The sequence below is a fragment of the Phaethon aethereus genome (genome assembly GCF_964289735.1).
Source record: "Phaethon aethereus genome assembly, chromosome: 3".
Taxonomy (NCBI): Eukaryota; Metazoa; Chordata; class Aves; order Phaethontiformes; family Phaethontidae; genus Phaethon; species Phaethon aethereus.
This window is the reverse complement of record NC_138576.1, coordinates 1965283-1983819: the sequence shown is the minus strand read 5'-3', so window position 1 is coordinate 1983819 and position 18537 is coordinate 1965283. Positions and strand designations below refer to the sequence as shown.

General features: G+C 41.3%; 1 protein-coding gene across 1 annotated transcript in view; it reads right to left on the bottom strand.

The window, feature by feature from the left end:
* The window catches only part of FZD3 (frizzled class receptor 3), a gene marked incomplete at both ends in the record, with an annotated part of 58406 nt that extends 43745 nt beyond the window's left edge, over nt 1-14661 (bottom strand). Inside the window, one exon of the mRNA XM_081998655.1 lies at nt 14473-14661. Coding sequence (XP_081854781.1) covers nt 14473-14661 — 189 coding nt within the window. The remainder of the gene's footprint in view (nt 1-14472) is intronic.
* Nucleotides 14662-18537: the final 3876 nt, after the last annotated feature.

The window sequence follows — 18537 nt, the reverse complement described above, 5'->3', positions numbered from 1 at the left end:
TTTTGTTCTATAAATCAAGAAACAGGGAATATAAACAAGTTTACAAATTGAAAGCAACTTTTAAAAGATAAATTTCAGGTTTCTACAACACACAAAGATGAACTACAAGGAGCCTTCCTTCCTTGTTCAAATTCAAATTAACCAGCCCTTTGTGCTTCTGTTCTCTCCTCTTCTCTTTTCAAATTTCCTTCCTCGTTTCCATGGGAACCCCCTGGCTGACAAGCCTCCGAGCAGAGCAAGAGGCCAAGCTTAGCAAGGGGTGTGAAAAGGGGAGAGAGTCAAAGGGCAGAATTTGGCTCGGGAGAATCAAGATGCCAACCTTTGTCACCCCACAAAGCGGGAGGTAACCATAGGAACTAACTCTGCGGGACAGGAGGAGGGAGTAGCATGGCCAAATTCACAAGGTGGGAAACAAAGTGGGAAAAGGTGGCGTTAAGAACGCAACGCTAGAACCTACAGTGGAAAAAAAAAAAAGTCTTACAACTGAAAAAAAATAAAATAAAACTTTAAGGAGAGAATATCCAGCACAGTAAAGACATGGACCTGTTGGAGCGGGGCCAGAGGAGGCCCCAGCAACGCTCCGAGGGCTGGAACAGCTCTGCTGGGAGGACAGGCTGGGAGAGCTGGGGGGGCTCAGCCTGGAGCAGAGAAGGCTCCGGGGAGACCTTAGTGCAGCTGCCAGGGCTTGGAGGGGCTGAGGAGAAAGATGGGGACAGACTGTTTAGCAGGGCCTGTAGCCACAGGACAAGGGGTGACGGTTTTAAACTAAAAGAGGGGAGATTCAGACTGGATCTACGGAAGACATTTTTGACAAGGAGGGTGGTGAACCCCTGTCCCAGGTTGCCCAGAGAGGTGGTGGATGCCCCATCCCTGGAAACATCCCAGGTCAGGCTGGACGGGGCTCTGAGCAACCTGCTCTGGGTGAAGATGTCCCTGCTCACTGCAGGGGTGGGACTAGATGGTCTTTAATGGACCCTTCCAACCCAAACTATTCAATGATTCTATGCTCCAACTTTGTGCTAGCTTTAAGTACATATAATTGCATCAAATTAATTTGTATGAGACCACAGAGAAACTGGGCAGATCTGATTCTCCAGTCCAACCCAAATATTTAATGTTCTGCTGAAAAGATGCTGAATACTGCCCTTGACTTTGATGGGCTCTGAAGATGTTTCCAGTTAGCTGTGAGACATTTAGAAAACAACACAGCTTCGGGAAGATTGCTACTGAAGTGTGGCTTCAAACATGCAGAACAAGTTTACACTCATAGTTCTGCAGAATATAGGATCATAGAATCATTAAGGTTGGAAAAGACCTATAAGATCATCAAGTCCAACTGTCAACCCAACACTACCATGCCCATTAAACCACGTCCTGAAGTGCCACGTCCACATGTTTTTTGAACGCCTCCAGTTTTACTTCAAAAGGAAATAGGCATTCTGCTAGGTCTTAAGTCGCAAACTTAAGAACTTTATTGAAGATAGTCTAGTCCTTATTGTTACTGCAAGAGCAATGTCACAGAGTAGATTTACATACAGTATATTAACAGGGCACTGCATTCATATACTACATAAAAATATAAATATGGCATACCTCTATTCTTGTACCCTGTAAAAAAGACAGCAGGAGGATGAGGCATGAAACAACTCTATAAAATCACAAATGATACATAAAGGAAAAATATGGTGCAATTGTTCACTGTATCTTCAGCACAAAAAGTAGGGAACATAAAAACAGCATGTGGTTGGTTTGAAGATGGAAAAAAAACCCCAACAACAGCAAATTCTTCATAGAACACCTTTAATTTATGTAACTCTGCCACAGATTTGTGTGTATGCTAAAAGAATGTTTGAGTTCAGAAAGAAAACTGATAAATTTGTAGAGCAATACATCAAAGGTTACTAATGCAATACATCATTTCCAAGCCACAAATTGCTGAACATGGAAGAACAGCCTGGCTAGATGTAGGTGACATACCTGAGCTGCTCTTATCTGCTCCATACAGCGCCCATGGTGGGCCACCGTCGGGTAACAGAATACCAGGCTAAACAGATCTCTGGTCTGACTTGGTATCACTGTTCTTAGGTTCTTACATTTATCCATCTCCATTTTTCCTAGCCTGTCTCTCACACCAAACAGATTCTTTAAAAGTGTATTTTATAAAAAAGTTATTGTTTTGGATGTCCAAACTGTTGCAAGACCGAATAATGAACTCAGTTCAAGAGCACTGGGTTCCTCAACCATTAGTGACATTTTGGAGCCCAGAGGCTATTTACTGTCGGCACCAGTTTGGTGCAAGAGGTAGGACAAACACAGGCTCAGTTTCCTTCAGAAAGTCGCAAAACCCTCATGCAGTTGCACCTCTTAATGACCAGAATACGAAATGGGTAGTAAGGTGGCAATGCACAAGTGAGGCACATGTGAATTTAAGAAGATTTGTCCTTTGAACATTAAAAACATGCTTTGGTGAATTATTCTCATACCACAAAACACAATGGCTTCAGAGCCACAAAGGAACATCCCATTGACACAAAAACTATTCAAATCCATAAAAGCCATCCTAACTTCCTCTAAAATCACACAAATGTCTCCCAAAAGAAAGAAGAAAACTGCAGCCATACCTTCAAGACAAATGGTAGAATATATGGCAACTGCTCCTTGGCATTTAAGTTATTTCATACTTGAAATTTCATTTTAAAAATACTTTCATATTTGAAACTTGTTAGTTCTCTTGCCTTGTCAGTCTGATGTGGCTTTCTTTCTGAATCCAACTATCCTACAATTGGAACCATCATCACACACTAGAGAAAGCAAAAAACCACCACTTCCAAGTGACCAGCAAAATAAAAAGTACATCCTAGCCAAGCCACACAACTTGTAAGTAGTCTACCGTTATTTACATTACTGCCAACTTTTTGCACAAAAAACATGTTCTGAAAGAATGGCAAGTCAAAAGGACAGAAAACTAAAAATATAAAGCTACAACTGACTATGAAGTACATTGTCACTTAACTATTCAAAATAAATTCATGTCTGTTCCACCTTTCTTAATAATTCCTCTTTAAGCCTCCACCAGATGCTACAGCATTAGCCACAATGCAGAGCCATCTGCCTTCATGACCCTAAAAACAAGCCCACTGTGAATAGATGTTGATTAAGATGTAGATCATTCGCTTTAAACTGAATCACTACATAAAACTAATGTTTTTTTCATATGCTTGCACTAAACTATTAAGGCTAAACTTCGTTTCCATATTCCACTTGAATCATCATTTAGAATTAATCTTTTATTCAGGAAAATATGATGATGACAGTTCACCTTCAATGTGCAAGCAGTAGTTTATCAATTTAACAAAAAACCCACAAAAAACAAACCTTACTTCTCTTCGTTTTCCCTCTCAGTACTAGTCTGCATTCTGAAAATATTCACATGTCATCTTGTTCTCATTAACGAACATAAAAGATTAGAAAACAGTATTTCTAAAATTATTCCCTGGAGAATGTCTGTTAGCCAGGCAAAAGAAAGGCAGGGTTTCTAACACCTGCTATCTAGCTCTACTATTTGAGCACTGATGATCTACATGCAGAAGTTTTAACCCTTGTGTTCTTTGTATTCATTTTAGAAAGAAGCATCTCTGTAGTACTGTGTTCTTTCATGCTGCTCCATACAGCACAGAACTATAGTACCTTTATCCGGTTTCTTGAAGTGCAATGATATGGCCCCTGGAGATAAAAAAATCAGACTCACCATTGTGAATGCTCACATTAAACAATCATAGAATCATTAATGTTGGAAAAGACCTCTAAAATCATCAAGTCCTACTGTCAACCCTACACCATCATGCTCATTAAACCAGGTCTTCCAAGTGCCACTTCTACACATTTTTTTGAACACTTCCAGGGATGGTGACTCCACCACCTCCCTGGGCAGCCTGTTCCAACGTTTGACCACTCTTTCAGTAAAGAAATTTTTCCCAATATCCAATCTAAACCTCCCCTGGCACAACTTGTGAGGCCATTTCCTCTCATCCTATTGCTAGTTCCTTGGGAGAAGAGACCAACACCCACCTCACCACAACCCCCTTTCAGGTAGTTGTAGAGAGCGATAAGGTCTCCTCTCAGCCTCCTCTTCTCCAGACTGAACACCGCCAGTTCCCTAAGATGCTCCTCATCAGACTTGTGCTCCAGACCCCTCCCCAGCTCTGTTGCCCTTCTCTGGACACGCTCCAGCACCTCAACGTCCTTCTTTCAGTGAGGGGCCCAACACTGAACACAGGATTCGAGGTGCAGTCTCACCAGTGCCGAGTCCAGGGGCACGATCCCTGCCCTACTCCTGCTGGCCATGCTAGTGCTGATACAGGCCAGGGTGCTGTTGGCCTTCTTGGCCACCTGGGCACACTGCCGGCTCGTATTCAGCCAGCTGTCAACCAGCACCCCCAGGTCCTTTTCTGCCAGGCAGCTCTCCAGTCACTCCTCCCCAAGCCTGTAGCGTTGCATGGGGTTGTTGTGGCCGAAGTGCAGGACCCTGCACTTGGCCTTGTTGAACCTCATACAGTTGACCTCAGCCCATCGATCCAGCCTGTCCAGATCCCTCTGCAGAGCCCTCCTACCCTCCAGCAGATCAACACTCCCATCGAACTTGGTGTCATCTGCAAACTTACTGAGGGAGCACTCGATTCCCTCATCCAGATCATCAATAAAGATATTGAACAAGATCAGCCCCAGAACCGAGCCCTGGGGAACACCGCTTGTGACCGGCCGTCAGCTGGATTTAACACCGTTCACCACAACTCTCTGGGCTCGGCCATCCAGCCAGTTTCTCACCCAGCGAAGAGTAAACCCGTCCAAGCCACAAGCCACCAGTTTCTCCAGGAGAATGCTGTGGGAGATGCTGTCAAAGGCTTTACTAAAGTCCAGGCAGACAACATCCACAGCCTTTCCCTCATCCACTAGGCGGGTCACCTGGTCATAGAAGGAGAACTGATTGGCTAAGCAGGACCTGCCTGTCATGAACCCATGCTGGCTGGGCCTGATCCCTCGGTTGTCCTGCAGATGCCCTGTGAGCACTCTCAAGACCAACCACTCCATGATCTTCCCTGGTACAGAGGTCAGGCTGACAGGCCTGTAGTTCCCAGGATCCTCCTTCCGACCTTTCTTGTAGACTGGCGTCACATGGGCAAGCCTCCAGTCTTCTGGGACCTCCCCTGTTAACCAGGACTGCTGATAAAGGATGGAGAGTGGCTTGGCAAGCTCCTCCGCCAGCTCTCTCAGTACTCTCGGGTGGATCCCATCAGGCCCCATAGACTTGTGGGTGTCCAGGTGGTTTAACATGTCCTTAACTGCTTCCTCCTGGATTATGGGCAGGTTATTGTGCTCTCCATCCCCATCTTCCAGCTCAGGGGGCTGAATACCCTGCGGATACCTGGACTGGCTATTAAAGACCGAGTCAAAGAAGGCATTAAGTACCTCAGCCTTGTCCTCGTCCTTGGAGACAATGTTCCCCGCCATATCCAGTAAGGAATGGAGATTGTCCTTGCCTCTCTTTTTTTTGTTAATATATTTGTAGAAGCATTTTTTATTATCCTTTACAACTGTGGCCAGACTGAGCTCTAGCTGGGCTTTTGCCTTTCTAATTTTGTCCCTGCCGACCTAAGGAGATCCTTGTACTCTTCGTGAGTTGCCTGCCCCTTCTTCCAGAGGTGATAAACTCTCCTCTTTTCCCTGAGTCCCAGCAAAATCTCCCTGTTCAGCCAGGCCGGTCACCTTCCCCACCAGCTCTTCTTATGGCACATGGGGACCGCCTGCTCCTGTGCCTTTAAGATTTCCTTCTTGAAGACTGTCCAGCCTTCCTGGACCCCTTTGTCCTTCAGGACTGTCTCCCAAGGGACTCTCTCAACCAGTGACCTGAACAGGCCAAAGTCTGCCCTCTGGAAGTCCATGGTAGCAGTTTTGCTGACCCCTCTCCTTAGTTTGCTCACAATTGAGAATTCTATCATGTCGTGGTCACTAAGCCCACGACAGCCTCCGACCACCACATCTCTCACCAGTCCTTCTCTGTTTGTAAAGAGCAGGTCCAGCAAGGCACCTCCCCTGGTGGGCTCACTCACCAGCTCTGTCAGGAAGTTATCCCCCACACACTCCAGGAACCTCCCAGATTGTTTCCTCTCTGCCGCGTTATACTTCCAACAGATGTCCGGTAGGTTGAAGTCCCCCACAAGAACAAGGGCCAGCGAATGTGAGACTTCTGGCAGTCGCTTATAGAATGTCTCATCTGTCTCTTCATCCTGGTTGGGTGGTCTGTAACAGACTCCCAGCAAGATATCTGCCTCATTGGCCTTCCCCCTCATCCTTGCCTGTAATCACTCTACTTGGTCTTCACAATCATTGATTTCTATGCAATCAAAACAAGCTGATGCGTTTCAGAAAAGCCTCAGGTATTGCTAAAGCAAGAATTTCTAAGCAGTACATTAATAGGAACTTCTTTGCCCTGCCTGTACTCTGCAGAATCATCTTTGCAATTCTAGCTTTAAGACATTCTGGTTTAACAATAAAACAATCTATACCTTTAGGTGGCTATTTCTAAGGTAAAAATTCAGAGCCGGAGTAAGAGTATATAACGTTAATGAAAGAGTAGGCTTTAATCAGCTGGTGCACAGTTTGCATTCTTATGATGATGTACAGTTTCATTGTTCTGCAAGCATCATAATCTTACACACTAAAGAGAAGATCAATCCCTACTACAAATTAGTGTCTAAGATTAAGGTGCTTACAAAACACCAGCTGATTAAAACCTACTTTTCTATTAGCTTTACATTCTTACACTTCTATGAGTCTTGGATGCAGAACTGAAGAACACAGAAAGTCAAGGAAAAGTGCTGAGATTTAGGAAGATATAGGCAAGAGAAAAGAAGATGGGAGATGGAAAAGAATAAAGATGGAATTAAGGAGGGAAGAAGTTAAGGATTTTCCACCCTACATTCTCCCCATCCTTGCTGATCAGTGGGAAAGGAAGGAAGATGCTTCCTACTTATATCCAAAAAAATCACTCAGAAATAGGAGTAGGAATGGGGCAGTACTACCTCCCAGCTCCAGGGTAGGTAGGAATCCCAATCACATAAGCCAAGATCAGTGAATTTGGCACACTTCTCCTTGGCCCTTATGCAAATCAAGAATTAAGAGACGATACTCCATGTTAAGTCCAAACCCTGATTATCTGAAATCAGCAGTAATATATGCCTGATAGAAAAGCTATTTGAAAATGAGCCACTAAATAGTGACCTACCTACCCTGGAAAAATACCAAACTCCTATCCCATGTGTTAAGACCAGGATGGGAATAAATATAGCTATGTCTTCTGTTGATGTCACTTTTCAGCATACTCTGGTGCTCTTCCACTTAAAGACAAAAAAATGAACTAGACTCCAAAGATCACTGCTGGGAGGAGAAAAATACAAGATATATTGCCACAAAAAAGAAACTGTGCTATACACACAGAAATATAGTTAGCAAGGGTATGCCAATCTTGCAGCATGTACTCTGCTCTGCGTGATGCATCAATGGCATTATCCTCTGCAAGAATCTGTACAAGCAAGAAACCACCAAATTTGAAACAGGGTATGAAAAACCAGGTGTCTTCACATCTGTAGTGGCATATTCTGTGACAAAGTCCATTAACTATTCACTAGATCTGCTTCTAAACATTCAAAACTCCATGACTAGATAGTTTATTTATGTTAATCCAATGATTCCCAGCTGGTGAACTCTGCCATGCCGATGGAGTCGGAGTATATGAGTCAAAATTACTCCTCTCCCCTTTCAGCTACCTCCCTCACACTATAAAAAACAAATCAACGGTGGGATGACATTATATCTCTATCTCCCCCTTTGCATCTCCCACCTACACACTACCCAGCCTACCTACAGTGCATCCGTAAGTCCCTACTGCTGCTCTTTTCTGATATGCAAAATGGGAATGGAAGTTGTGATAGAGTGCAAAGGAATAGCATGTTATCTCCTCTGCCCATACGGTGACTGTATCACCTAACTTCTGCAGCATTTGACCTCTGGTATAATCCCAAAAGACAACGCTTCTCCGTTCACTCAGAGGGACCCATTTAGCCCTCAACCATGCCTGGTTCATGTCCTTTAAAACCTTTTTGACTCCTAGTATCATTTGTGAGGTCCCATAAAAATCAGGGTAACGAGAAGGAAGTGCTGACAGTATATTTAACTGCAACAAGGCTGGTATTAAACCACTTCTCTTCATCAGTGACAAAAGCTTTAATAGCATGCTCCCAGGCTCCAACAGGCTACCAAGTTACACATTCTCTGATAAAAATATTTGTCTACAAATTGCATTACGGTTGATAAAAAACACTGCTTGCTAGTCTTACATATAAGCAAATCCTTCAATGCCAAAGAAATATTAAATGAAAAAGGGACAGAAGAAAATCCTCTGTAGCAATAATAATCCAAGAGATGGGTAAACAAGGTCAGATCCCTCAAGGGGATAGGGGTAATTTAACTTCTCCATTGCCACTGCCTCATTCAGCACACGATCTGTGTAATGCAGCAGAAGTCTGGCAGCAGCACAGGGCAACATCACCTCAATGTCATGCTATCATCACGAACGTATTTACAGGAAAGTTTTAACAGCATAGCTGAAACCAGCTATGCTGGATAGTTCTTGTAATAACACAACCCATTAGCAGATTATACAAAACTTGAAAAATACTTTTTATAAAGTTCTACACAACAGCATGAAGCAGATAAAAGGAATGACCCCACAGAGTCGGGAAACACGAGGCCCTGACGTGCACAGCGCTGCCGCTGTGCAGTACTGCGGGGCAGGACAGCTCCCGGCTCCGCTCCTGCCTGGGCAGCTCAGCCGAAAAACACATGCCCTCACACCTATCACCTCCCCATACTCTATCACGTCTAGTGCGTTACTCTATCTTAACCGGCATTACTCCTCCTAGAAAGAAGCAGATCTAAAATGACTCTCATTTTAGTCTCCGCTATAGCCAAGCGGGTGTTAACAGAAGTTGGACTAGTGCAATTGGTGTATGTCCCCTATCAAAAGGAGTAAGCCCCTTTAGAGATACTTGGGGGATACAATAACGCTCTGGGCCCTTGAATGCAGAAAGCCCTCCCTTCAGTCTTCCTGGGTTAAAGCAGGCCTTGCTCTTGTAGCATCAGGAATTATCTTTCCTAGGAGTAAATAAAGGCATAGGAACTGATTACAGTATGGAGCAGTACATGCTAAGAGGGACTCCTGATGTCATATCCTATTTTTCTTTGTTTAATCAAGATGGTTAATACCAATATTGCTGCATCATAACAAGACAACACTAATGACATGACTTATTAGCCTTTATTATAATTATGAAGGAATCATATTAGCAAAAAGTCTCAAAAAGGCAACTTACTGATTTTTTGAGTTTTCAAGAAATAATGGTAAGTTTTGAACAGTTCCCTCAATGAAGCAGTGAATGTTATGGGAAAAGTGCAATGAATTTATTGATGGTAAGACAACAGCTTTAGTAGTTCTCTTTTTTACTTCACATTCACTCTTTCTTGTAGTAGAAGCTCTTACAAATTCGATTTATATAAAACTGAGAAAACAAAAAAACCCAGGCCTGGGTTGCTAAAATAATACTCAAGTTTTGTTTTAAAGCATCCTTTGGTATTGAATTCTAAAGATTAGACTTTTTTCTTCTAATTCATCTGCTTATCATGGCTAGTCACTAAAATAGCAAGTGTGGCACCATAGTGTAAACCCACAACCAGAGCAAAGAAATCTATAGTACGAGTAAGATGAATTTTTCTTGTGGGTTTTATTAGGAACTGTTGTGAAAAAGTGCTACAGACAAAACTATGATAATTACAAGGCCTTCCCCTCCCAGTACACAAGATGAATCACACTGATTCTGCTGCTATATTCTTTTATGCTCACAGCAACTAGGGAGGGCTTGGAGATGAGAGGTGTTTACCAGAAAATGCCACAATGCAAGTTTTAACAGACTTAATTCCATGCAAAATTTGAGTGCTCCATTCATTTGACTGCAGCATTAAATAATGTCTAAAAAGCCAAATAATAGAAACTTCCTTCTCGCTAAGTACAGGTTTAAGGGGCAATCTAGGCTAGTACAAGGAGTGGAAATACACTTACACAAACCTGTGGCTTTTCATTATTTTTTCCTGTTCAAACCCCTAAAAAACTCTACAATGGAGGCGTGGGCCCCTGCATAGTGAATTTAAGCTTGATAATAGCTTATAGTTTCCTTGCACAGCCTTCACCAGTTTTCATGAAGCATTCAGAGGTAGCCCATAGTCCATCCCCAGACTGAAACCACTGGCTTAAATGCTAACTATATTGGCAGAAGGGAGTACTATACATACACCCACAGCACCAAAGCACCCATGCTACGTTTAAGAATGGCTTTGGCACCAAGCTAGTATACAAATTGCAGCAATACAGTGTTTCATGCAAGCTAATTTATGCTATTAAGTTGAGCTTTATACCACAGAGTGCAGAGAAGTAATATTCGCTTCTCAAATGCCTCTCTGAAGCAGAAAGCTATTTATGAAGATAAGAACAATTACACCAGTTCTTCTGCATCAGATTGAATGTCCATAGAATTACTGCTCTGCTTCCAACAGTGTCCATAACTGACTGTTAGTGAAAGTGATATTTTTGACAGTTCTCCAAAATCATTGGTTTAACATGCACCCAAAGCCAGAAAAATGAACATAATTTGGCTATTACCAGGAAGCTATTAGCAGCAAAAAGCGTGATTTTATAAATAAATCCCTCGTGTGCCACATCTGGAGTGGCGTGCGATTCTCATCTCCACACCTCAGCAAGGACAAGGCTAGAAAAAGGGACAGAGAATGGTAACTAAAATTATTACAGGAATGAAGCAGCTGAATTGCAAGAAGAAAGCCCAAACAGCTGGAACACTTCAATTTGGAGAGGAAAAGCCTGGGGGATAAAACTGAGGTTTCCAAAATCACAAGTGTAACAGGATTTAACTGCAGCACAATATTGCACAATACTGGAACAAAAGGATATTAAATGAAACTAGCAGGAAACTGGTTTAAAACAGGTTAGAGAGTAAGTACTTATTCACATGGTGGCTAGGGAACTGGTTGACAGCATTGTCTTCATAAAATAATTTAGAGAAATTCATTGATAATAGATCCATTAAATGATACTAAAGGGACCAGGCAGGGAAGTACCTTCTACCATCCATAATTCAGGGACTGTGGATAATGGGGAAGCAGGGGCCCACAGACAAGAGGTCAGGCTTCCATCCTTCCACTAAATAGCACGTCCTCTTGCCACTAGCAGATACAGAACACTTGGCAAAATGCACCACCAGCAGGACATTTCTTACATTCCCTAAATGCTTTCCCAGCCTGTGGCAATTTTCTGCTAAGGGGAAGAGCCCGAAGTATTTTTTTTTCTACCGAGTCACCCTCATTGACATTATCTTCCAAGTTCTGGTCCAGTCTCCTACAACTTTTTGCATCCACAGTACTAAGAGTTTCACAGCTCTACTGCCAGCGGTTTGAAGAACCACTTCTTCCTCTTTGTTCTGACTTGGCTTCTACTTCATCTGATGAAGCCTAGTTCCTGTGCTGGAAGAGACACTGTACAGTCAATCCCTATAACCCTTTGCATATCACTTAGGATGGCAGTTGTTCTTGGCTGAATTTTTTTCTGTTTTAAAAGAAGGCTGAAGTACCCTGGCATAGTCAACGCTCCTGTCATGGTTTAACCCCAGCCAGCAGCTAAGCACCATGCAGCCACTCACTCACTCCCCCACAGTGGGATGGGGGAGAGAATCAGAAGAGTAAAAGTGAGAAAACTCATGGTTTGAGATAAGGACAGTTTAACAGGTAAAGCAAAAGCCATGCACACAAGCAGAGCAAAACAAGGAATCCATTCACCACGCCCCATGGGCAGGCAGGCATCCAGCCATCCCCAGGGACGCAGGGCTCCATCACGCATAATGGTTTCTTGGGAAGGCAGACGCCATCACTCCGAACGTCCCTCCACCCCCTCCTTCTTCTTCGTCCCAGCTTTATATACTGAGCATGATGTCATATGGTATGGAATATCTCTTTGGCCAGCCCGAGTCAGCTGTCCCAGCTGTGTCTCCTCCCGGCTTCCCGAGCACCCCCAAGTCTGCTTGCTAGCAGGCCAGCACGAGAAGCTGGACTGTCCTTGACTGCTTAGCAACAACTCAAAACATCAACACGTTATCAATATTTGCTCATCCCAAATCCAAAACACAGCCTCACACTAGCTTCTGTGAAGAAAATTAACTCTATCCTGGCTGAAACCAGGACAACTCCTCATACGGGATGTGTTCCATAAGCCTCTGGTTGTTCTTCTTGTTCTTCTCTGGACATCTTTCAGTTCAAACACATTTTTTGAGATAGCACAGAACTTCATACAACACACCAGGTGTTTGTGAGCCACAGGATTATATAACACCACTGTAATGTCTGGTCTTTATTCCTAATTATTCCACGTCTGATTTGCCTTTTGGCTTTCTTACTGCTCAGTCAAGCTTTCAACTCATATTTCAATAGAACAAACCACCATAAATCCAATGAAATAAGCAGACCACCACCACTGATGTGAAAAATATTATTCCCCCCAACACATACATATTTATGACTCTGAATTTCCTTGACAATATTATGGCTCAATGTATCTCAAATGTGAATCTCAAGATCTTTACAAATCTTCATTCTGATTTGACCTTAGCTTTAAGTTACTCGCAACAGTATCAATAGGCCTTCTCATCTTACTGCTAGTCTTCTCTTCTAGATCATTCAAGAAAATACTGAACTGCACAGGTTGCAAAAGACTTCCACTGATAACCTACTTCCACACCAAGAGGTGAGCATCTACTTCTCCAACCACCCAACAAAAACAAATCCCACTGTCTCCACACCTCCGCAAGCCAAGTCCCAGAAGTCTTCAATCCAGTTGGTTTCATTGATTCCTTCAATATCCTAAGTTTCACCGTTCAAAGATGAAATAACAGTTTGTACACACCTAGTTTTTCCACACTGTTATCCCAGTAAACTTGCTTTGGCTTCATTTTTCCCTTTTACAGTTAGATCTTCAAAGGTCCTCAGAACTTACCAGAACCAAATCTAAAATAAAACTCATTCCTGTTGCTATGTACTTAGTATAATTGGAACCCCTGGCCACATCAAAATGAGCCTATGCAAGTCCATAGTTCTTTCAACAAAGTGAATTCAAGAATCTCTATTTTCTTCTTACAGTAAAACATCTGTCAAGTCTGGTTCACCATTCTTCCATAGAAAGACTATATAAAGCCTTGGCTTTATATTATTTAACAAGAACAATTAAATCAAGTTTCTATATTGTCAGGAAGAGCATCCAAAGATGAAAACATATGATTACTCTTTCTGTTCTCAGTATACAGCACACCCCATCTACCAGCGAGGATTCCCAAGCACTTCAAAAATACAAATAAACCTAATGTGCACAAATCTTTCATGAAAATTTGCATAGGCTGACAGCGAGACTTGCCTAATATTCTGAATTTCCATCCATTTTAGTCATATCACAGAATACCAAGTAGAGGAAACTCCTTACTTGGTAAGGGTGGCAGGATAGAGAACAAACTGAAGTAGACTTAGTACAGACTACAGCTGAAAAGAGACTAAGTGTATGGTTGAAGTCCCATTGGGAAAGTTCTCCAAAGAAAAGTTAGAAAAATATAAGTGGAAATGTGTTGTTTTTTTTAAAAAAGGAGAAAATTATTATGCCTAAGTCCAAAGAAGGTTTTGGGGGATAATGGTAACAGTAATAAGGTACCTTTGTAACAGAGAAAGTACAAGTCTTTATCCAAGCTTGTCTGCCTGGATATAGAACAGAAGCATGTTAACTAAATTGTCTGCAAGACAACAGACTTTCTTGCAGCTGAGAAAAGCAGTACTAATAGACAAGTAATTCCCATTATTTTCATGGTATGTTTTCTTATTCTCATTTTCTTCACACCAAACTTTAGGCGAGTAAGAAAAGGCCAAATATTACAAAGCCACCAAGGAACATAGTCTTCAGGAATAAAAATCTTCTATTCATTGTTCAGTATGCTATTTTTCCGGCATTTAGTTAAGTGACAGACCATTCAAAATAGGCATTCTTTATCTAAATGTTTAAAGGAACACACTAACATACAAACACATCCAGAGTATTTCACACTCAGTTATACTAAATTAGGCAAATTTTGTAGTCATAGAATATTTTAGTATATATTACAGTACATCTTATGGAAGTGGTATTTGTTTTATATTTAATTTATTAATTACCTTGATTTTTTTCATTTTTATTTCTAATATAAATATCTTCCTGGATTTTAGTACCAATTATTTGTCAAGAAAAGGCCAAAACCATATATATTGCTGAAAAAATAGTCTTACCTCCATTGCTAATGCTGCTGTTTGCTGGTCATAATGATTCAGAAGATTAGGCATAAAGGTGGTATTGTAAGGCAGATCCTGGCACATCCGCAAGATGATGGGCTCACAAGAAAATAAACTGTGCCCTCTGGTGTGCCCCACCAAAACATCCAAAAGCCAAAGGTAACAGAACATCCAGCTAACAGCCATCCTTCCACACTGGGAATGGGGCCAGTTCTTGGGCCTGGTCAGAAAGCTCTTTCAGCTCCTCATGTACCCTTAGATATCACTTCAATGACGATAATTTCAGTCCTTGTTTAAGGTTCCTCAAAACTGGAATGCTCTTTGTATACAACATTCTTAGCTCAGTCCAGAAGATGATGTATTTGAGACAGACATGTGAGAAATCCTGCCTCTTCTTTTCTCAGTATTACATAGCATGTATTAGGTTAAGGTATTAAAATGTTTAACCACATTCCCACACAATTGACCCCATCGTGACAGAACAACAGTTGTTTTACGTTCTTCTTCTGTTAGGTAACCTAGAATAAAAAACACAACAAACAGAATACAGTAAAAAGCCTTGTAATTGATTAAAATATTTTAGCTCTAAATAGCCTGGTAGACAAATTGCTTCAAGTTCTCATGTGCAAGACTAGAGGGTCCCCTGACAAGTTTTAATCCTGGTTTCAGACTATTTCTGATGGAAAAAAAGCTGGTATGCTGTAAAACTCTACCGAAAAAGGATGCTGAAAATGTGGAATATATTTACTATGAAGAAAATGTTTTTAGAAAACCCCACACTTTAAATTTAACCATTTGAGCATTACAATTGTTGACCACAGTGAAACCAAGCTATTTATGACTCAGCATCTCCACTGGTACATTCACATCGATAGCATCTCTTTAGTTGCATGGCCTTGTAACTTCTGCTGAATAATTATAAAACAAAAACAAAACAGTCACCACCACCAATACACAAGTCCCAACTTGCAGGACTGAAGACTACTGTTCTGTCCAACAAGCTACAGTCATGGTTTGGCTACCTGTATTCAAATATGTAATTTTATTGCAGTTGTAAACAGCTTTTTTGTTGTCTCTAACCCATTTTAATTGCACACATATCTCGTATCTTCCTCTCTAGAAACCTTCATAACAGCTAAGGATAAGCCAGAGGCCAGCATTCTTTGACCACCCCTTTCTCCACACGGTCTCGATGATGGAAGCTGCAAAGGCAGCTACATATGGCTGTTCTGCCAGTTCCACTCTACTTATGGAGCCAATTTAAACAGCAGTCCTTCCCCAGGGCCGGATCTGCATTTTCTCAGCACTAAAGGGCTGGAGTGGAACAAGCAGAGCAGAGACTCAGCATATCGTGCTCATCGATTGGAGAAACAAACTCTGAAATTTGAGGCTAAAGCATGGAGAAAGCTGACAGATCCCTAAGAGTACAGAGAGGCCCTTTTCTTATAACAATTTTGTCTTAAAGCAATGAAATTTGCAAAATTCAATCTGTAACCAACTGCTTTAAAAAAAAATGTGTCGTTTGCACTTAAAGGTAACAGAAACTTAGTAATTCTGTTTGAACCAGAAAGCCCCAAGTACTCCTTCAATACTCCCAAGAGTAGGCAAATTTGAACAGACTTCCAATCTTGAGATAGTAATGTTTTTCCTTAGATATTCAGGAACGGAGATAAATTATAAACCTCTGAGAGGGAAAAAGTTTTTCCTTTCTCCCTAATGCAAAACTTAGTGAGAGAGAGGAAAGAGTTAATTACCAGACTTTGGCCGGTATCAGCAGATCAAAAATGTTATGCACGAACACTTCTGTTTACATAGGCCCATCTTCTGGTCAGAAAAATTAAATACCATATACCTCTTTAAACCTTCATATACTTTGTGGGTTGGACCAGATAATCTTGGGAGGTTCCTTCCAACCTAAACAGTTCTGTGCTTCTCTTTAAGATCATGTGTGGCAATGTTTTTGGCTGTAGCTGTTCAAGACAGGTTGGTAAAAAACAAACATGCAAACAGGAAAAAGACCAAGATGCTAAACATAATCATGTTAAATTAAGTTCATTGACAACTTGCTTTCACAGGCTGCTTACTCTCTCACAGTTATTGATGAGCAATATATGTTTGAAGCAGCACTGAAGTACGTAAAGAAAAAGAACACAAATACTAAAACTTACAAACCCAGGAAAAAATAAAACATGACTGAAAAAGCAGAAGAGAGAACTATCTATGCCTTAAGCTAGGTGGTAGAACCAACCAACACAGCTCAAATCACAGCATCTTGCTTATATACTGAAGCAAGCAAATGTTGCTGTGAAGAGCAGTTAACACACTGAATTTAAAAGATCAAAATTAGCTACAATATTTAAGACATGCTACATCTAACCACATTTGATTTTAGTCCAATTTCAAGTTCACATGGCCTTGAAAAGCTATATCCTTCTGATCTAGGAAGCCATGTCTCAGACTTAATTGTTTAAGAGTTTGGCACCTCTCAAAAAAAACCCCAAAGACCTGAACTATCCCATCTTCCAGGCAGCATTAATTAACCCTAAAGGTTTCTGCGTATTCTCACATCCTGACCAGAAGATTAAAAGGTATAGACAGACGAAATCAATTCCTACTTAGTTTTGTACAAGATGCCTAATGCCCCTTCAATCTAGCCTTTTGATTTTGACATTTTACTAGGTTTCCCAAACTGAGGAAAAGAAGCCTTTTCAGTTTGTTGTCCTCTCCAGAACACTGGCTTCAAGCAATTTTTTTTTCTTTTTCCCCAACACTTTGGCCACCAACTCCAAAAGACTTCATTCAACAACTTCAGTGAAATCAACTTACAGTGTGGATTAGCAACTAACTTTTTAGCATGCTCCCTAATTCAGGTGCCATTCCAACAGTGATCAGTTCTCATTAAAGAAGTTCAGAGGCAACACAAGATGAACTGTACTCACACCTGGTATTGTGTTAAAGCTGGAAGCACAAACATTGGGAAAATCCAGGTCAGGATCTAGAGTCTTGGCAAAAACTCCAAGAACAATTCACACAAATCATCATATTAATGACATTCAAAGTAGAGACTCCAAACAAATCCACCCATCTTCTGACTTCCCCACAACCTCACACTGAAAAAAACAGTGCAAAAACCTCGACTCAATCAGCCACAAAAAGTTTTAACTTGTGCAAAAAGCAGGAAAAAATTTCATCTTCTCCTTTCAGGACTTGTCCATTTTATGCTCAAGATCTTATCACTATATAGTATCATAAAGGAAATGAAGAATATTATTTACTAGAGCCAGAAAAGAACATCAAGTTATATAGCCTAGTCATCCTTTCACAGGCAAAAAAAAATTCCAGGTGAAATTAAGAAAAAAGACAACCATACCATTGCGAAAGGAGACGAAAGTTTTGCAAACAAGCGTATAGATGACCTATTAATTGGTGTAGACAGATGAATGCTGTAATAAGCAACCTTTACTGTCAAGATAGTTTCTTACCACAGATCCAGTCTGTATACTCTTTGTTAAGCCTCTACATATGAAATTTTGTGGTTATTTTTATATGTACATAAAAACAAAACAGAACACTTTTGATGACACTGGGGATAAAAGAGGAGGAGGGGATACCTACCCATCTACCCCGAGGCACTGCAAAAAAACCTGTGGGCAAAAGGGGTAGGAAACAGCTAGTTTGTTAGTGTGGTTATGGATTTATATGTTATTTATAATCATAAGAAGCCCATCCAATTCCTGCTGTAAAGGATAAATTAAGACATGCAGAGAGGACTACTATAAAGAGTGAATATCATGAAATGAAAAGGTTGACTCCCACAAGTGAATATTTTTTTTCCAAATAAATTTCAAAGTTACTAAGGGATCAATGAGTAGGGGGCAATGAGAAAAAAATCAGACTTTAGAAAGAAAATACGTAGGTGGATTAATTCACAGTTATCTGTCCCAGAGAAATGGGATGATAAAACAACAAACTATAGACTCCTTCTGTACAAGTGAGAAGGCAAGAGGAGAATGTCACCTTAGTCATTCCCCACCCAGTTCTGATCATGGAGAAAGGAAGGGA